Source organism: Triturus cristatus, chromosome 4_2, assembly GCF_964204655.1.
Source record: "Triturus cristatus chromosome 4_2, aTriCri1.1, whole genome shotgun sequence".
Classification (NCBI taxonomy): Eukaryota; Metazoa; Chordata; class Amphibia; order Caudata; family Salamandridae; genus Triturus; species Triturus cristatus.
Genome location: NC_140586.1, coordinates 306,050,114 through 306,071,950, shown reverse-complemented (window position 1 = coordinate 306,071,950; position 21,837 = coordinate 306,050,114). Strand labels below are relative to the sequence as shown.

Below are 21,837 nucleotides of genomic sequence, written 5' to 3'. Positions count from 1 at the left end.
AATAGACCACCTCCCAGCGAGAATTCTCAATGCAGGCTGTAGTGACCGCTCCCGTTGCGAAACCATCAGTTCACATTGAGGAAGCTGCCGCTCAAGTAGAAAATCAACTTGAGCGTCAGAAAGAAGCACTGCCCTCTGTGCTGCGTATGGTGCAGTTCGCGCTGATTTTCCAGGGCGGTGCAAACTCCCGGTGCTAAAAACAGCGTGAATTGCATGACCTAACTCACACTGCCGCTAGTGGAACTCCGCGTAGCGGGACATAGTCTTATTGGTCACTTCGTGGCTATGCGGTACTCTGCCCAGGCCTAGGTCTAGTCCAAACCGCAATAGCGTGGTGGTGTTTGACATTGTTCAGTATTCCGTCCATCAATTTTTTTTTTGCGTATTGCAGTCCCATCCACCTCACCACATCCATTCTCATCACCACCTTCAGAGATACCTTAACATGGATCTCCTTGGAGATAATGGTGCTTTTTCTTTATAATTCCCAGTGTTACGATTTATGGGCGGGAGAGGCTTTTTTAAGGTTCTTGTCTCTTAAAAGTGAATTATAAATTTTTATATATTTAGTCTTTAAGAAAATACATTATTACTATTATAATCAATTTACTTTAATGCAATATTGTTATATAAATTAAATTAACGTACCTATTTAATCTACAGTAATTTTAAATTACTTTTCTCTGAATCCTAAAAAAGAACTCTACTGTCCCTTAGCTCTACCCTTCACCGAACCCTACAAACCCCATAACGCTACCCTTCCCTGAAACCATCAAACTCTTTATTACCCTTTAGTGCTATCCAAACCATAAAAACCTTCAACTACCCCTTAATGCAACCTTTCCTTGAACCCTAAAAATCCTTATTAGCCCTTAATGGTACCTTTCCCTGTCCCTTAGAAATGCTTTAGTACACATTAATGCTACACTTTCGTTAGCCTATAAACTCCTTCCTTCCCCATAATGCTACTCCATTCCTGATCCCTAAAATTCCTTACCACGCCTTAATGCTTCAATTCTCTGACCCTAAAAACCCTATGTGTTAGAAATTGGTTTTCTGATTGGCTAGGGCAAGTGCCTAAGCCAGGTAGAAACCACCACTCCAGTCAGGATAAGGGGGTCATACACTAAGGATAACCCCTGCTAACCCCCTTGGTAGCTTGGCAGAGCAGGCAGGCCTATCCCAGGGGCAATGTGTAAAGCGCACCACACTCTCACGCACGCACCAATGTCACCTTAGACCCACCACAAAGGACACTCCACACTAAGGTATCTAGAAAAATACATACTCTGTATTTCTGCCAACAAAAGCGATAGGGTCAAAGAGTCACAGGTTTGATGTAGGTTATTTCAAAAGACTGCATTAAACTCCCGTAATTGTATTATTGCAAGCACATGTCTCTTGCACCGGCATGGCGGTGCCCCTGTGGTCACAGCTCTTCTCTGGTAACAGAAAGAAAAGGTACCTCAGTCACTGAACCTCTTCACAAATCGTAATACTGACTCCGGTAGTCAGCCACAAAGATGTTATGCCGCCATATGCTCTCCGCCTCCAATAGTTATGAAAATGAGAAAAACATGCTCCCGTTACTGCAGATCCCTTGCATGCAGGTACAGGTCGATTGTGTCACCAGGAGAGGGGGCCCCGTTATCGGAATCCACGAAAAAGAACAGTTCCTGTCAGGTCCGCCACCCGCCCAAGGTGGTATGACATGCGGTGGCTCAGAACTCAGATCTGAGCGTTACCTGGTTAGTCAGTCCCTTGTGCACCTCTGGGCATTGTTATTCAGTGAGGGGGAGACCCCGGCTGGGGCGTACGCCTACACCACAGGCGGGGGCTTCGGTGGGCTTCCGCTGTCCCTTTCTCACTACTGCCTGTGCATCGGGCGGCCCACTAAGAGCTCTCGTGGAAGCGTGTCACGGCTTCCTGGGCTGCAAAGGGGAAAGCATGGCCGGAGGTAAACAGTTGCTTGGCAGACCCTCCGCGTCTTCCTCCCCTAGCGCTGCAGACTCCACGAAGGTTGCAGTGCAGGCAGAACTGCGCGAGGACACTCATACACAGCACCGTTGCGACAGACTTGGAAACTTTGATGTCCCTGAGTTTTCTGCAACAGGATGCAAGTTCACACAGGCCCTTGGAGACTCCTCTTCAAGCAGGGGGTGGACATAGCACACAGCAAAGTCCCTTTTCCTTTCCAAAGCAGAATCAGCTACTGCAGGGCCACTCCAAACAGCACACAGCAGAGGGGCAGTGTTTCTCCTCCAGTCTCTCCAGCTCTTCTCTTGGGCAAAGGTTCCTCTTGATCACAAAGTAGTCTAATTTACTGGGGATTTAGGGCACATACTTACACCCCAAAATGTCTTTGAAGTCAGGGTCTCTGAACCCAGTCCAAACCAGTTCTGCATTCACTTGGTGCAGCATGACCCCAGGGGCTGGAGACAGCATTGTGCAAGGGAGCCATGCTCTATTCAGGTGTAAGATGAATCTCCTCCCATCACTCTACATGCAGCCAGGGTCTATTCAGCTCAGGGCTGGGTCACTCAGGAAGAGCCAGGCACACCACAACCTACCCCAGGGGCTATCTACAAGGAATGCACATCCTCTGTCTCTCCCACGCTGAAACCAGACAGTCAATCCACAAACAGGCAGAGGCACGGAAGATAGTTGGACAAGAAAATAGTCACTTTCTAAAAGTGCTACTTTCAAACACACAATTTAAAAAACATCCTTACTAAAAGATGTGTTATTAAATTCTGATCTCAGGGACATCAAACTCCACTTGGCTACTTTGTTCCTATGGGAAGATATGCTTGTAAGAGGTTACAAAGCACCCCCCCATTCTGTCCTATGGGCAAGTAGCCTTTCCATAGTGAAAAACTAAATTGGCAGTATTTCACTACCAGGACATGTTACACATACTAGTACATGTTCTACCTTTCACATACAAATGGAAGTGTAGGGCCTGGCAAGTGGATGCACTTGCCAAGCTGACATGGCAGTTAAACTGCACACAGGCACTGCGGTGGCAGGCCTGAGACATCTTTTTCAGGCTACTCAGCTGGGTGGCACAATCGGTGCTGCAGGCCCACTAGTAGAGTTTGACTCACCAACCCTGGCACACTCAGTGCACTTTACTAGAGACTTATTGGTAAAACCAACATGCCAATCAGGGAGAACCAATCACCATACTAATGTATACGGGGAGCACTTGCACTTTGACACTGATCAGCAGTGGCAAAGTGCCCAAAGCATCTAAGCCAGCAAAAATACAGGTGGTAGAGGCACAAAGTCAGGGGAAACCATGCCAAGGATGCCAGGTCTAACACTATGCTACTGCTAATCGCTACCCTTCCCTGAACCCGAAGAAACCCTCACTTAATTCCATACTACTCTGAACCTTCCATCCCTGAAACCTGCAAATGCCGTACTGCTGCCCTTCCCTGAACCCTACATAGCCCTTACTATTCCTTGCTGCTACCCAACCCTAAACCCTCCAAATCCATTACTATTCATTAACAGTACCCACTCCTAAACCCTAAAACCCCTTAATGCTTCCCTTCTGTGAAACATAAATAGCTCTTGCTACCCTTTAATGCTACCGTTCCTTAAACCTTAAATGCTTCTTGCTACCCCTCAATGCTACCCTTTCCTGAACTCCACAATCTCTACTACCTCTTAATGATCACTCAGGTACTCTGCATGCTGAAAGTAGGGTCGCCTAACAGTATAATACTGTGGAGAAGTGGGAATCAAATGACTGACTTTCTCGCTAATTTCTCATTTGTAAGGCGACCCTCGATTGAAAGAACCCCTATTCTTTCTATCGACATCTCCCTCCCTGCAGTTATCAATGTCCTCAGTAACAGGAATTCTGGAGAGAAGTTACCAGATGATAACAGGGAAGTCGCTATAAGGTCTTAGTGGCATCAGACCACCCTGAAACCTGTCCCAGGATGCTTGTTTCGGGTCCAGGGAGGATCTGGCTTGGCAGTTCGGGATGGACTGTTCTCACAAGGAACAGGGTCAAGACTGATTTGCATATGGCTGGGTCCAAACTGGGGTGGTGTGGTGAGAAAAAGAAAGATGGATTTAACCCAGATCCTTGTGACTGGGGGTGAATGTCTGCATTGTCCAGCATTGCGTCCATCAATTGTTTCTTTTGCATATGTCGCCCTTAGTGGGAAGGGTATGCCCAGACGTGGGTCCCGTGCTCACTACACCACTGGATTCAAGCTAGCCTGGGTGATGCACTGAAACCAGTCCCAGGATGCTTGTTTACGGTCCAGAGAGGACCTGGCCTGGCTGTTCGGGCTGGACTGTTCCCACGAGAAACAAGGTCAAGACTGATTTGCATATGGCTGGGTCCAAACAGGGTTGGTGTGGTAAGCACAAGAACGATAAATTTAACCCAGATCCTTGTGACTGGGGGGGAATGTGTGCACTGTCCAGCATTCCGTCCATCAATTGTTTCTTTTGCATTAGTCGCATCAACTAGCACAGAAAATCTTACGTCTTTTAACAGTTAAAAGAATGTTTTTACAGCATCAGTGGTAGCACTTTTAGGGCTATATTCTGCGGTTTTTGTACAGTGGAGCTATGATCCATTGCCATTTGGGAGAAATAGACCCCATCAATGGAGTCATTTACAAAATGCCAAATGTTTCACTGTTATACCACCACTCAGTAATATTGTTTCCACAACCAGTTTTCATGACTTTATCAGAAAAACAGAGATAAATGTATAAGCACCGTTTGCCTCTTTTCCCACAATTATTGGTACTTTGTTAAGCAGTACACATTTGAAAAATGCCAGATAGTAAAGATGATAATGTTTGCTTAGTTTAATTTTTCAATATCTTTTTTTATGCTGTCTGGAGGCGCTGTGTGGTGTCAGGGCTTGAAGTAAGGTAATGCACAGCGAATAGGAATTTAAAATACATTCTTGTACCTGAGGGTGTGTTTGGAAAAGAAACACACATGTTTGTTCACAAACTGGAAGTAACTGATCACCAGTTACCGCTTTCGCTGTAACAGCTCATGAGGTACACTTAGAATGAAGGGCATATTTTACACTTAAAAATAAATCAAATTTCATATCATAATACAATGGTTGTGAAGCACAATTCCAACATCACATTTTGATTACAAGGAGCTAAGTAGAGGAAAAGACTGACCTGTCTGAGGGATCTTCAAAAATTTTCTGGAGCCCAGAGGAGAGGCTGCCGCTGACATTGGGACTGGAGCTGTGCTCGCTGAACCGTCGCATTTGCTGCTGGATGGGCGTGGGGTTGGTAAGAGACTTGGTGATGTCTGCCAGGATGCGTGGTAGAGGTCCCAGCTTGGCCACTGTCGCCTGTAGGAAGGAATTTTCACCCTGATTGGACAACAAGCGAGGCAAAGTCCGCCATTGCAAGAGGGGCAGGCGGAGAGAGGGAAGACGGGCAGGCAAAATGGTGACACATACCACAAAAAGATATGTTTTTTATGAAGCAGCGCAACCGACAACGTGATGAATGAAGATGGAACAGGGTGCAGCAGGCATCGAGAAAAAAAGAGAAGGAAATAGAAAAGAAATTAGGATGGGTAAAATAATATAATACTAAAACATGCTCAACAAAAACAAACTATGGCCATTCCAACTCAAAAGGACCATGCAAAGCAAACTACAAGGAAAATAACAATGACTAGCCATAAAGGAAATGGTGCAGCACCACCCACTGGGGTCAGCAGTCTGCATGAAGGAAAAGATGCATGCTGAGACAGGGGGCTGTGAAAGAGCGGCTCATCCTCTGGCATTCTAAAGAGGTTAGTGTTCAGATGTCAATAATGTCATGCTGGCCCTCTGAGTCATGACAGGCTTTTTGTCCCAGCAAACTGGATGGTCTTCCATCACCTTCACTAAAAATCCTTGATTTCGGTTATAAAATATACTAAATACTCCAGAAAGGACATTTTGGTGTACCTCTAGCTAATGTTCTAGGTGCAATATGGTTATCCTGATTCCCAGGAAAGGATATTAGTCTTCTTCCCTTTTATTTACTAGTAGAGAACATCAAATGTTGGCAGGGCTTTCTAAAGTGTGAAAAACAGGGTGGCAGGGCGTTTGTAGCAGTGCAAACAATTTCATTCCCCAGACCAACAACTAAGCTCACTTGGGCTCCAGCATACTTTTAAGGGTTTCACAGGTTTTTCGGTTTACTGCTTCCGGACACGGTGGTCAGTCTAGGGCTACAGATAAAAGATATTCCTCACTGTAATCTTAACATGCCACCCTAACTGTACTCCAATATTAAGGGATTTCACCCCTAAACCGACAGACAAACAAGCAGTGAACATGCATATTTTAGAGGGATCACCCCCATTTTGGCTTTAACATTTGGATTCAACATTTCAGATTAATTTACCAAAATATGTCATCTATCCTACAGTGATGGATACCATAAAGAAAAACAGCATATATGAATGTTCCAGGATTTTGCAAGACATCTGTCATTAACTGCCTTTAGCTTATAACATTATTCTGATTTTTTAATAGAAACTGCAGAGGCAACGTTCGGACTGCCTCAGCCTCGATTCTGGTGGGAATTCCTACAAAAGGCTGTGGGGGACATAGCTGGTCATATGGAGTGATTATATGCTACCGTCCAATACAACTTTTGTTGTTCCTTTTACAATTTACCCCCAAATCACGAATACTGCTTGGTCAGAATTGTAGCATTAAAGTCACAAATTCTGTCCAGCTAAATTCCTCCGCAGAATCATCAGAGTTTAACACAATAAAACAAACAGAAGAAGTACCGCACACCACGTGATGGCGTGTGCTTCTGGTCATTGCGCCTGAGGATATGAACTCAATGTACAACCAAAAATGTTGTAGTTATATACATTACATGAACCAACCCTTCAGAATTTATAGCAATTGGCATGTTTGGTGACAAAGCTTCAGGTACAATTTGAAGAGGAATTAACAAAATTCCATCATTGCAATTCTGGCAGTCAGTCCCATTTTTGGACGGTTAAATATTCTCATGTCTAAAATGTTTTACCGTAAACAACTTCCATGACAAAATAAGCACTAACAAAGGCAGCTGGTGTTGCATTGACAGACAGCTTTTCGGCTTTGTCAATGCTTATTTTTGCCATTTTTTAAAATTAAAGCCTTACTCTGGGAGCTGCTGAGCCCTTGCCAATATGAAAAAAAATAATTGGGGGAAAAAAACTGAATGGAACTACTTTGTGTATGGCTGTGCTCTTGTGAAAGAGTAGAAGACAATCCCTCAGAGTAAAGTTAGCGGAAGTGGTCATATCTATCGCTCCATACACTAATGGGCAGAAGAAATAGAAGAAAAATTTGATTGATACAGTAGACCAATGGATGAAGAGTGGGGGCAGAAAGCCCCTAGGTCTAGCCTAACACGAAACCTAAAAATGGAAGTCAATATAGTTGGGTGAGGTCCCTATTTCTCTGTACTTACTATTCCATTCTAAGAGTGAAATAGAAAACTGAGCAGCGAATGGGACTTGTATGAGTACTACTCATGTCGCAGGGAGTGGATGACTGACTCGGAGAGACATGTAAGCAGAAAAAAACAAATGACTATCAGTTTAAGAAAGTGTCTAAGGCTCTACATCTTGAAGTTATAATTTAAAAGCTATAGAATCAACGAGAAGTTGCTTCTTCCTGGCTTGTTTTTGGATATTTAGTATGATTTTTCTTGATTTATCAACAGCTTAATCAAAGCATATCTTGTTCACATTTCTTGTGTCGAAGCTAAAGCTTAATTGTACAGTGTACAGTTCCCTTAATGTACAGTTTGAAACATTCTTGTGGAAGCAGTGGAAGTCTCTCGGCTCATGGAGTTAAACCAGATACCTTTTACTTAATGTCATGCGCCTGGAAGTTACTCTGCTAACAGGTTGCTTTACAATTATCACCCATAAACAGTATAGAACAAACATATGACTAGTAGAATGCAATCTTTCATCTACCTCTGCTAGATAGGTGACAAAATGAAAGTAACCGTAAGCAGGTGTGCAGATGTGGTTTTCTTTGGCCAAAATTCCTTATAGCATGATTGTATGTCAGAAGAACAAGTTACTTACCTTTGGTAACGCTTTTTCTGGTGGATACAGCATCTGCCTGTGGATTCCTCACCTTGTGAATATCTCCTGCGCCAGTAACATTTGGATTTTTGTAGCTCTCCACGCCGATGTCACAATAGCATGGCTCTGCACGCGTCTATGCTGACATCACTGGAGCCATAAGAGGACCTCGTCGGCGTGATGATGTCAGTTCCGCCCTTTTTTTCCGTGCCTTCGATGCACACAGATGGACCGACAACAATAGATATACAGTATACACAGTACATAATATTCAAACCAACACACACAGTTTGAAGTCAATGCAGGTAAGTAAAAGAAATAACACACTTCCTTTGACAGTACCAGATAGATTTTAACACATTATCACTATTGTAGGTATACAAGGGTGGACAACGGGGAGGCGGGCGGGTCAGTGAGGAATCCACAGGCAGATACTGTATCCACCAGAAAAAGGGTTACCGAAGGTAAGTAACTTGTTATTCTGATGGATACATCTGCCAGTGGATTCCTCACCTTGTGAATAGATTTCCACAGCAGTCCCAACTCCCGGAGGAGGGTGTCCACCCTTCTATACCAAAACGTCCTGAAGGACGGAACGTGCAAAGTGTCCGTCCCTCCTCACCTCGGTATCCAAGCAGTTATACTTCGCAAAAGTGTGGAGGGAGGCCCGAGGTGCCCCTCTACAAATGTCCTCCACAGGAACACCTCTAGATAAGGCAGATGTAGAAGTCTTTGCCATGGTAGAATGAGCCCTTATACCCTCTGGAGGTTCCTTACCGGTAGAGAGTAACAGATCTTGATGCACAAGATAATCCATCTGGAAAGGGTGCGCTTGTGCACCGCTCTGCCTTTCCTGCAGCCAATAAAGCCCACAAAGAGCTGGTCCTCCACTCGAAAGTCTTTAGTTCTATCGAGGTAAAAACTCACCGCCCTTTTAGGGTCCAAGCGGTGAAGCCGCTCCTCCTCCTCGGAAGGGTGAGGGGGAGGATAGAAGGTAGGAAGGGTAATGAACTGCTCCACATGGAAAGGAGTTTCCACCTTAGGCAGAAAAGCAGCCCTGGTCCTGAGTACCATTCTTTCAGCATGAATGGTCAAGAACGGGGGTTTCGAACTCTGAGCTTGAAACTCACTTACCCACCTTACCGAGGTAATGGCAATGAGAAAGACTGTTTTAAAAGATAATAGCCTTAAGGGACACTTGTGCAAGGGATCAAAGGGAGAACCCATCAAGTAAGTTAAGACAAGATTTAAGTCCCATTGAGGCACAATAATTGGAGTGGGCGGAAATTTGTTGGTAAGGCCCTTAATGAACCGTAACACAATAGGTGATTTAAACAAGGACGGCTGATCCGGCAAGCAAAGGAATGCCGACAAAGCCGATAAATAACCCTTCACAGTAGCTACAGCAAAACCTTGCTGAGCTAGAGAGATGGCAAACTGAAGGATGTTGGATAAACGAGCCCTCAAAGGGTCAATAGACTTCTCCCCACACCAATGGACAAATTTGGACCACCTATAGGAATAGATAGACTTGGTGGAGTGATGCCTTGCAGACAAAATCCCGTCCACAACATCAGGCGGGAGAGAAAAAGAATTCAGGTTGCCCTGTTCAATTTCCAGGCATGAAGGTGTAAGCTCTGGAGGTGGGGGTGTAGAACCTGCCCCTGCGACAGAGAGGAGGTCTGCCCTGAGAGGGAGACGGAGCGGAGGGCATGAGGAGAGGTGGAGAAGATCTGTATATCACACCCTTCTTGGCCAATCTGGGGCGATCAATATGACTTGGGCCCGGTCTTGGCGAATCTTCCTCAGAACCCGAGGAATCAAGGGTATGGGAGGAAATGCGTAAAGGAGATGTGAGTCCTATCTCAACTGAAACGCGTCCCCCAAAGCTCCCTGCATCGGATACTGGGAGACTGCAGAATGACGGGCAGTGAGCGTTCTCATGAGTGGCAAACAGGTCCACCCGAGGAGTTCCCCACGTCAGAAAGACGTGACGAACCACTTCCGGATGGAGCCTCCACTCGTGGTTGGCAGAGAACTGCCGACTGAGACTGTCTGCATGCACGTTCGGAACTCCGGCCAGATCATTTGCCATCAGACAAATCTGATCCTGAACCCAGGACCAGAGATGCAGAGCCTTTCTGCAGAGACAATGCGACCCCACTCCTCCCTGCTTGTTGACATACCACATCGCGGTAGTATTGTCCGTCAGGACTTGAACCGACTGACCGCAAAGGGAGGGGAGGAAGGCCTTGAGTGCCAAACGAATCGCCCGCAACTCAAAAAGGTTGATGTGAAGCAACCTTTCCTCTGGAGACCAAAGACCCTTGATCTCCAGATCCCCCAGATGCGCACCCCACCCGAAAGTGGATGCATCCGTTATCACTGTGGCTACCGATGGAGGTAGATGGAAGGGCTTTCCTTGAGACAGATTGCCCTCCACGCTCCACCAAGACAGATCCGCTGCAGCTTCTCTGGAGATCCTCACAGGCTCCCTGAGATCTCCGTTGTGCTGATATCACTGCCTGCGGAGGCACCACTGGAGCGCCCTCATGTGCCAGCGTGCATGGTTCACCAACAGAATGCAGGAAGCAAGCAGACCGAGCAGGCAAAGGACCTTCAGGACAGGAACGACAGCTCCATTGTAAAACAAGGGAATCATTTCCTGTATGTCGAGAATCCTTTGTGGAGGTGGGAATGCTCGACACAGAGTAGTGTCCAGTACCGCCCCTATGAACAGGTTGCACTCAGAGGGCACCAGGTGAGATTTGGGCACGTTTATCGAGAAACCCAATTTGTACAACAGCTGAGTTGTAACCTGCAGATGATGAAGCACCTTCTCTGGCGACTCCGCTTTGATCAGCCAGTCGTCCAGATAGGGGAAAACTGGAATCCCCGACCTTCTGAGATGGGCTGCCACCACTGCCATCACCTTGGTGAAGACTCGAGGTGCAGTAGTAAGACCAAACGGGAGAACCGCAAACTGATAATTTTGCGACCCTACCATAAAACAGAGATACTTCCTGTGCGACTCCAGGATCGGAATATGAAAATACGCATCCTGCAAGTCGATCAACACCATCCAGTCCTCCTGTTGCAGCGCTTTAAGAACCTGTGCAAGGGTGAGTATCTTGAACTTCTCCTGCTTCAGAAAAAGGTTCAAGATCCTGAGATCCAGGATTGGACGTAGCCTGCCATCCTTCTTGGTTATCAGGAAATACCGGGAGTAGCATCCCTGACCCCTTTCCCACTCTGGAACCACCTCTATCGCACCTTTTTTCAGTAATGTTAGGACTTCCTGCTGCAGGAGAAGGTGGTCCTCCGAGCAAGTACCTTGGCAAGGAGGGTAATTTGGAGGGAATTCCCGAAAGGGAAGAGCATACCCATTTTTTACAAGATTTAGAACCCAAAGGTCTGTAGTGACCGATTCCCAATCTTGCAGAAAATGGGTAAGCCGACCCCCCCACAAGACCAACATGATCCAGAATGGCGGATCTAGGGCTGCTTTGCAGTGGTAGGAGGGAGAGAGTAGGAGGGAGGGAGTAAGAGGAGGAGGAGAGCTGACGACCTCTGTTCCTGCCCCTGTAGTTCTTATACAGGGTATTTTGCTGCTGCTGAGACTGCCTATAGGTCCGAAATGACGACCTCCCAAAACCTCTGTACCTCCTGTATGAGGAACCTCTAGACTGCGCCTGCAGGCCCAGAGACTTAGCCGTGGCTTTGCTGTCCTTGACCCTCTCCAAGGCTGCATCTGCTTTCTTTCCGAAAAGCCCAGAACCATCGAAGGACAGGTCAGGAAGTGTTGCCTGCACATCTGTAGAGAACTCCGACGATTTAAGCCATGCACTTCTCCTTGTGGAAACCGAAGAGCCCATGATCCTGGCAACAGAGTCCGCAGTGTCCAAACCACTCTGAATAACCTGTCGTGCAGCCGCCTGAGTGTCCGACAAGACCTCATTAAAATTCTGCCTGTCCTCCTCAGACAATTTAGGAGCCAGTTGTTTTGCTGAATCCATAAGTGCATGGATGTAACGGCCCAAAAGACAGGTGTCATTTGTGGACTTCAAGGCAATACTCGCCGAGAACACTTTCTTGGCTGACTGATCAAGCTCTTTCGACTCCCGATCACTAGGAACTTGTGGAAATGCCCCAGATGACTTCTTTGAACAGGCAGCTTGAACCACCAGACTCTCAGTAGAAGGATGGGATGTTAGAAAGTCTGGATCTCCTGGAGCCGCCCTATACCTCCTAGCAACAGATTTAGACACTGCCGGAGCTGAAAAGGGCTTACGTCAAACCTCCATGACTGGCTCAGTGATGGCATCATTAAAAGGAAGCAAAGTCTCTACAACAGTGGAGGGAGAATGAAGAACCTCCGTCAGGATGTTGGATTTAAATTCAGCCGTTGGGAGCTGCTAGTCCAAGAGCGCCGCTGCTTTCCTTATGACAGTGTGGTAAGGAGCCACATCCTTAGAGGGAGCATCTGTAGGAGGAGAAAGCTCCCATTCTGGGGACAAATCAAGGCCACTTGCCTCCTTTAGTTCATCAAACAAGTCATCTGACTCTAGGAGCTCACCCTCTTCCATTTCTTCCGCTTGATACCTCTACTCCTCAAGAATTCTTTGCGCCTCTCGCCTGGATCGAATCCTCAGAACCGGCGTCGGCGGCGCCGCACACGACTCCGACAGAGCCGGAGCTGGCGTCGAACACGGATCCGGAGGTACCACCTAAGACGAACGAGGTCGAGTTGGTGGAGCCGGAGAAGAAGGGAGCGGTGTCGACGTCCTCGGCGTCGGTAAATGCCAAGTTGGCGCCGCTGGAAAGAATGGCATAAATGGAGCCTGAGCATAGGCCTGAGGAACCCCCAAATTAAAGGCCATTGAACCCATGGGACCCGAAGGTGCTCCAGAGGGGTACATAGCTCCAGAAAAGACACCATACATGGCATTCAAATAATGCGATGGGTCTTGTCCCGGGCCAGGAAAAGGTGGGTAAGGCTCAGACTGAGGCATTACCGGACTCGGGCCAATCGGCGCTGACGGTGGAGCCATTGGAGTTGGAAGACTCGTCAGGAATCGGAGCATCTTCCGCCAGAGATGGAGCCGGAGCGCGCTCTGGAGAAGCTGCAGGCGAAGCAGGGCAAACAGGTGAAGCCAGATTCGACACAGAAGGAGAGGGAGAAACATAGTCCTTACGACGTCGCGGAGCTGGTGAAGTCGATCTCGGAGCCGTCTCCTTATCCGAATGGCGTCGAGAGCCATGCCTCTTCTTCTTTTTATGTTTTTTTGACTTTGAAGCATGATCCGACGTCGACTTCGAACCCGACCTCGACCTGGATCTTGATCTCGAACGCATTCGACCTCTCTTCTCCTTCCTCATTTTCGCTATGAATAGCTTGGCTTCTCTCTCCTTTAATGCCTTAGGGTTCATCTTGCGGCAGCAAGAGTACCCCTCGACGTCGTGATCCGACGACAGGCACCAGACACAATCCTCGTGTAGATCCGTGATGGACATGTGTTTTCCACATTCCGTACAGGGCTAACCCTGACTTCCTTGTCGACATCCTTAAGAAAGAAGCAAGATGAGACCAGAAACACAAAGTAACGAGAAAAGCTACAGAGAGTCCCAAAAAAACAGTTAGCGTCGACGGCGTGGAAAAAAGGGAACTAACGTCATCACGCCAACGAGGTCCTCTTATGGCTCCAGTGACGTCAGCGGAGCCATGTGCGGAGCCATGCTATTGTGACGTCGTCCTCGTCGGCGTGGAGAGCTACAAACATTTCCGAATGTTGCTGGCCAGGGGATATTCACAAGGTGAGGAATCCACTGGCAGATGTATCCATCAGAATATCATTTACAAAAATATTATTAAATGTAGATAGTGTGTCCTAAATATTGCCCCACTGGGAGCAGATTTTCTATTTACAAGTCCAGGTGGGCAATATTTTTTATAAACAATATTTAGGAGAAAATATTTATTTCAGACAATATTCTGACAATAATATGGTACTGGATGAGGAGTACATTTAGAAGATATTAGGGGGCACCATCTTCCCCCATCAGTCACTACTCAGAAACTCTATCATGCGCCCCTACCTTTCACTCCAAAAATAAGACTTTCAATGATGCCCTCTTGTAGTTTAGTGCCTGGCTCTTTTTAAATTTTTTAAACAATGTTATTAACATTTTGTTTATCGTTACAATGTCTTGTAGTACAATAATCTTTTACGGTGTACAACCCGAGATGAGATATTTTACATAAAGTATTCTTGCTGTGTATATACATCAAAAACTCGTCCATCTGGGGTAGTGGGACTAATAAATCAACTATAACATTTCCAATAGTATTGTGTGCCAAGGTGTAGTCATTCACTAACGTCTGACCCAGACATATCCTGTGAGGGTTCACATATATTTCCACGATAGGTGTTCCACTTCCCCAATACCCTTGTCCAGTTTTTGGGGCACCCTCGGTGAATGTAGACTGACTTCTCTGCCACCATTGCCATGTCCATATCTTTGCACCATTGACTGAGGGTAGGGTCAAGCCTGGAGCCCCAACGTTGTGCTATATTCCATTTTGCCATTGTCATGCCCAGTGTTACTCAGTCTTGAGCTGTGTTTAAATCCGTGGGTTCCCAGATATTGAGAAGACTACATTTTGGCTCTGGGAGAATCGTGACTGTCGTAACTTGTGAGAGCATACGCATCACAGCTCTCCAATAGCGTGCTATCTCTGGGCGAAGCCAGAGAGTGTGGTAAAGTGTACCTGATTCTCCACATTGCCTGAGACAAAGTGGCGTGTCTGCTCAGTGTATTGTGTGCAATAGTGTCCTGGTATAGTATGTGCGGTGTAAAACTTTTAATTGCACCAATCTAAGCCTCAATGGTATTGCTGCCTCCCTAGGGGATGCCAGTACCTCCTGCCAGTTGGCCTCATCTAAGTCACCTATTTCTAGTTCCCATCTGGACTTCAATGCTGCCGTGGTGTCCGGGCGTTTATTCACAATTTTCCGATAGGTTTGTGAAATTGCCTTTTTGTGAAGGTGGTCTGTTAGAAGCCGATCATCTAATGGTGAGGATTCTTCAGGTCGTGTTCCTGGTGGGATCGAAGACTGGACTGCCTGCCTAACCTGCATGTAGCGGAATATTTCTGTCTGTGCTAATCCGTAGGTGGCCGGCAAATGTAACCATCTCCCCTTTCTTCCAGAGGTCTCCAACTTTTGATATTCCTATCAAATCCCATTGGTTAAAGCCTTTGGTATTGCGCTGCATGCCCAGCCTCTTTGTGTCCCATAGTGGCATAGCTTGTGTTATTACTCCCTCCCATCCTAGTGCTCTCTGTGCCTCGAACCAGACTTGTATCGTGTGTGCTGTTGGACCTGTGAGGGTGTACCTTCTCGTCCTGTTGTATAGTGCTCCCATAATCCCCGGAGCGTCTAGTAGATGTCTATCCATTCGGTACACTGGGTCCTCTTGGGGTATATGGAGCCATTGATTGATAGCAACCAACTGGGATGCCCAATAATATATTTTAATATCAGGGAGGGCGATACCGCCATCGTACCAGCTTCTTGTTAGTTTGTGCATAGCTATACGGGGAGTTTTCCCATCCCAGAGCAGAGTCGTCACTTCCGTATTTATCGCTGTGAAGTATGTTGGGGGGACAGGGAACAGTGTATTTTGTAGTGCATAAAGAAATCTGGTAAGTGCAATCATTTTGAAAATGGCTGCCCGTCCCAGCAGTATCAGTGGCAGTGTGCGCCAGTGTTTGACGTCCCCTTTGAATCTTGGCAAGGGCTGTGTCAGGTTTTGTGCAATGAACTGTGCTCACTCATGGGTTATGAATATCCCTAGATATTTAAAGCCATTATCTGCTACCTGAAGTGTACATCCGCGTGGGAGCCGTGGCGGGGAACCGTGTAGGATATAGAGAAGTGACGTTGCCCAGTTTATGGAATACCCGGATACTCGCCCATAAGCCGTGCAGATATCTAAGAGGCAGTTAATGGAGCGTGCTGGGGACGTCAAGTATAATAGTATGTCATCCGCATATAGTGAGATTCGGTCTTTCCAGTCCAGTGCCCACCGCAATCCACGTATCACTGGTTCTTGTCTTGCCTTATCCAAGCTGCCAGAGGCTCCAGCACTATTGCAAACAGGAGTGGTGATAATGGGCAACCTTGCTTTGTCCCCCTTCCTAATGGGAATTCAGTAGATATATGGCCATTCACCACTACTTGAGCTAGTGGCTGAGTATATAGTAACTGGATCCATGCACAAAATTTGGGCCCAAATCCCAAGTGGCCGAGGACTGCAAAAAGGAAGGGCCATTCAACTAAATCGAACGCCATTCGTGCATCTAGTTAGAGTATAACTGCGTTCTCTGCTATGGTGGATCTGCGCTCCATAACACTATGTAGCCTCCTCAAATTGAGCGCAGTATTGCGGTTGGGCATAAATCCGGACTGATCCGGATGGATCACTGTGGAGAGATGTGGTTGTAATCTGGTGGCCAGTGTCTTAGCTAGTATTTTTGCTTCAGCGTTTATCAGGGAAATCGGTCTATAGGACATACACTCCTGTGGCGGTTTGCCAGGTTTATGTATCGCGACTATGGTAGCCAGGCGCTGATCTCTAGGAGTGCCTGGCTCTTTTTGATGTCTGTCTTGGATCTGGCATCCTTTGTTTGGGTTTTCAAAATACATGGCTACTAGCACTGGTGCTACCATGCAGATTTTTCAAAACGTAGTGCTCGTTTGGAATAAAAACAAATGCTGCCTATGCCAAGTTATTATTTGAGGGGTTGCCTTAAGCAACAACTCATCCAGACATGGTACTGAGTAACGAACGATGGAGGCACCAGTATTACGAGTGCCAGCAATAGGAACATCAAATATGACAAAAAACTGAATTATAATGCAAAGGGGAATTTTAACAACCCAATGATGATAGGACTCATAACTGACACTTATCCTTTTGTATGGTTAATATCAAAGCTATGATCCACAAAGACATTGCTGAATTCAGCAGTTTGAACCAGGTCATGGGGCAGTAGCTTTAATGAACAAGTTACTTACCTTCGGTAATGACTTATCTGGTAGACTATCTAGCTGCAGATTTCTTACCATAAAATATTCCTAGGCGTTAGACTGGATCAGGTAGATTTTCGAGCATTACCCCTGCGTGCCGGTAGGTGACGTTGCTTTGCTCCGTATTGGCATTGTCAGCAATACCTATATAGGTGCCACCTCTGCATGCTGACGTCAGTTCCTTTTGCGACTTTCCACGCCAGGAGCACGGAACCAATGAGCACTAACCACTGGTGTGAAACTACGGCCCTGAGAAGGTTATTCCCTACACTGTAATCGTTTCGCAGAGTGGGTAGGTTGGGGTGTTGGTAAGGAACCTGTGGCTATATAGTGTCTCTACCAGATAACGCGTCAAGGATTGTTAATCTGGTAGGGACTATTAGCCGCAGATCCCTTACTTCAGAATAGACACCCAAGCAATACTTCCCCAGAGGTAGGCCTGCCCAACCAATTAAATCAGAAAGTCCTGCAGGACCTAATGGGCGAAGTGCCCGTCATGAAGGACCCGACTGTCCAGGCAGTAGTGTTTGGTAAATGTGTGCAGTGAGGCCCACGTTGCTGCCTGACAGATGTCCAGGACCAGAATGTCGTGTGCTAACGCAGTGTTTGCAGCCTTGGATTTGGTGGAGAGAGCTCACAATCCCTCAGGGGGTTGCTTTTTGCTCAATGCATAGCAAATCTTAATGCAGAGTACATTTTATCGCTAGATGGGTCCTTTTCTGAACAGCCTTTTTTTCTTTTTTGTTCTACATAACCCATAGAGTTGATCGTCCATCTGTATTTCTTTTGTGCAGTCAAGGTAGAGTTGTCAACACTCTTTTTGGGTCCAGGCGGTGGAGTCTCCTCCTATTTGGAGGGGTGAGGTGGAGTAAAGAAAGTAGGCAGGGTCATGTTCTGGCCCACATGGAGGGGAGTCACAACCTTCGAAAGGAAGAAGGTATGTGTCTGGAGAATCAGCTTGTCTGGCTAGAAGGTGGTGTAAGGATGGTGCGCAGAGGCGCCTGCAACTTGTGGACCCTTGGCCGATGTTATGGCCGCTAAAAAGGCAGTGAGCCTAGGAAGTAATTGCGTAGAGGCTCGAATGGTGCACGCATGAAAAAGGTGAGGACCAGCTTGAGGTCCCACCAAGGCATGATGAATGGCTTTGGGGGAAACATATGATGCAAGCCTTAGAGGAACCTAGAAACAAACAGGTGACTTAAAGAGAGAAGATTGGTCTGGTAACTGCAATATTGGCAAGATGGCAGCAAGATAGCCCTTAACTGTGCCCAGAACAGAGCACTGTTGGGCCAAATACAATGCAAACAATAGAACCTTACAAAAAGGTGTAGAGGGGAGGGGGAGGAGCTCAACGTTGTGGAAACACACCAAGACACAAACTTGTCCCAGCAGCAGGCTTATAATGTTTTGGTGGAGGGATGCCTGGTTGCCAGAGTAACATTACAATCTTTGAGAGTAAGGTCGAAAGCTGTCAAATGTCACCACTCAATCTCCACGAATGAAGGTGGCGGGTGCGCACGTTCGAGTGCAGAACCGTCTCTTGTTGCTACAACAGAAGATCCTCCTAAAGAGGCAGCCTGACTGGAGGACTGATAAAAGTGTTGTATCCCAAGCTGCTGAGCATGACTATGTGCCCAATTCGGAGCCAAAAGAATCGCTTGGGCCTGGTCGTTCCTGATCTTCTCCAGAACTCTGGGCAGGAGTGGTATTGATGCTAAAGTGTACAGGAGGCCAGAGCTCCACTCGAGACGAGTCTTCGAGTGACAGTCGTCTAGGAAACTCCATCGCGCAGAACTACTGACATTATGCGTTCTCTGCGTTGGCAAACAGATCTAACCAAGGATCTCACCCCACTTCTGAAAGAGACCTTACACCACCTACGGGTGGAGACGCCATCCATGATCTTCAGCTGAATTCGCCTTCTCTGGCGTTCAGAGAGCCCGCCAGGTGTTGAAGGATCAGCCATGCAGAGACGCCTAACCTCATGACAAAGTGTCCATGACCGCACCACAATGTTTGCTGCAGTACCACATGGCAGTTTTGTTGTCCGTGAACACCTGCACCAGTCTTTCCTTGATCAAAGGAAGAACGGCTATCAATGGCAAGCGAATCGCCCAGAGCTCCAACAAGTTGATGTGGAGCTCAGACTCCACCTAAGACCAGAGTCCTCTGATCTTCACCTCTCCCAGATGGCCACCCCAGCCCAAGAGTGATGTGTGTGTCACTACAGTCAACTCCAGTTGAGGACGGGAGAGGGGGTCTGCTACTGACCCAATTGCGGTTTGCTAGCCACAACTGCATATTTTTTGCAGTCCCCCCCGATATCTGGACCATGTTAGAGAATCCCCAAAGCTCTGCCAACAGACAGGAGTAACCAGCTAGATGCAAGAGGCCATGAGGCCCAACAGCCTCAAAGTCAGTCTTACTGAGGTGAGATAGGAGCGACCAGGCGTGTGTTGGATGAGGTGTCTAACCCACTGGCCTCCCCCAGCTCCTTATACCAGTTGTTCTGTTCCTCTTCTGGGAGCTGGTAACAAAAAGGGTCCATAGACCTCTTCCATACGTATCCCTCTTCAAGCCTATCAAATAAATAATGCACTAGCTGTACTACGGGAAGCATGGACCTGGTCGGCCTCAGAGTCGGTTTTGTACAACGCCCATCTGGCTCAGTGTCGAAGTCGAGAATAACGATGGGGGCGTCACGGCCTAGGAGGATCGGCACTGGAGCGGGTGTTGAGGAAGGTCTTGATCTCGCCGGCGGCGCCGTTCCGGATCCAGCAAGGTTTCCATGGGGCTCAACTGGCGCCGAGGGTGAACCTTCCAGTGTGGGTCCAAAAGCGGCTCTTCCTGTGCCCATGGGGCCCAAAGGTGCTCCAGAGGGACCAGGCTGCCCAAGTACGAGGCGCATGGCCTCACAGAACTTCTTCAACCGAGCAGGGGTCACTCTTAAAAAATTGGGGAAGCGAGGTGCGGACGTGGGTTCAGGTTCCGCCGACTTGAGGTGCCTGGAGTGCTGATGCTCCTGCGTCTCGTTGGAAGACTTTGACGGATGCAGCAAAGTTTAAGACCTTCCACATAAATGGGACCTCGAGCTTGAGGGAGTGATCCCTCAGGGCCTTGGTATGCATGGCACAGGAGTCCTCGCAGGTCTTGAAGTTGTGCTCCTGTTCCAAGCATCACAAACAGACCAAGTGGGGGTCTGTCACCAACATTTGCCAGTGACAGGCCCCACAATGTTTGAAACCAGGTGGTTTCTTGGGTGACATGACCTCACACTAGAACATTCTCAAAAACGTTGGACAAAAGATCAAAAAAAGCCAGTCAAAAAGTGACTGAGAGGTGGCTCTGACGAGATCAGTGCTATTGGACGTAGAAAGGAAAGAAAAGATGTCAGCACGCCAAGGTGGTGCCTATATAGGTACCACAAATGTCACTTCCAGCACAGACAATGCCGAGCGAACTATGCTACCTAGCGGCGTCCAGGGGTACTGCTCTAAAATTTTCCATATCCAGCCTGATGCCTAGGGATATTCTAAGGTAAGGAATCTTTGGCTAGAAGTCTTTCAGATATGTTTGAGTTGTATGAGCTAGAAACCATTATTTGACTCTGCAAAATTCAGCAAACGTGCAGCAGGTTGTGTTTCTAATTTATATTCACATGGAAAAGGCGTGGCAATAGAATTAGTTTTTTCCAGTGGAGCGGCCTATGACAAAGACTATTATCTTCCTGAATGTGGAATTCTTCATAGACAAAGGATTCTTACAGAGCCTTTCCCACAGAAAACCCGCAACTAGAAATTCTATCTTACATTTTAGAAGTGGAACATTCATTCAGTGAAAAACAACATTGAGTATGACAAACTATTAAAACCTAAAGTAGTTTTTCTGAACCAGAACCATATCAGAATGTATTAATACTGTGAACAAACCCAAAGGACGAAAGTGCCAGACAACTGTCCTAAAGCAAGTCATTAGGATGGCTTACCAAAAGGACAGAGACACCATACTCCCATTCATAAAACAGCAACTTGAAGCAGAATATTATGGTTCACATCAATACATACAGACTACAAACCATTTTTAGAAAACGTTTTACAGAGCCCATACAATAAGATTTATGTGTGGAATAAGATATGTGGGCTTTGACATGCATACACATATGCTGCTGAAAGAGAGGAACAATCCAAAAAACGACAAGCAATCATGGCAACAGCTCACTCCACAAACAACTTCACACACACATTTACGCAGGCTATTAACAGTGGTGTGATTTCAGCTCACGGAGACCTTCCATGAGGCAAACCCATAGCTGCAAAAAGCAATCCGCTGCAAAATCTGCACAAAACCCTACAACAATTTGAGGCCATGGAGTTGATCAACTGTTCAACATACAAAAACATGACTTCTAAAGAGGAATGCTCTTGGATGTGCAATCTAAAAGAAAAGATATATCTATAGATTCTGATTGTATAAACCTCTCCTCTCTGATCTGACAACCAACAGTCAATAGAACGATGACAAGTACCACCAGAATGGCATTCAGAATGTGAATGGATAATTTGTAATAGACCCGGGAGATGAAAAATTTCATTAATTTTGTATTGCAAAAGATACCTTTGTAGATGGTGAATTTGTTAGACGA

General features: G+C 46.7%; 1 protein-coding gene across 8 annotated transcripts in view; it reads right to left on the bottom strand.

The window, feature by feature from the left end:
- The window catches only part of RASAL2 (RAS protein activator like 2), an 891,981-nt gene that overhangs the window by 61,784 nt on the left and 808,360 nt on the right, over positions 1–21,837 (bottom strand). For 7 of the 8 annotated variants that reach the window (XM_085601613.1, XM_085601610.1, XM_085601618.1 and 4 more), the window contains one exon: positions 5,175–5,374. In XM_085601613.1, the coding sequence (XP_085457739.1) occupies positions 5,175–5,374 (200 nt within the window). The remainder of the gene's footprint in view (positions 1–5,174; positions 5,375–21,837) is intronic. The other variant, XM_085601612.1, reaches the window with a different exon arrangement.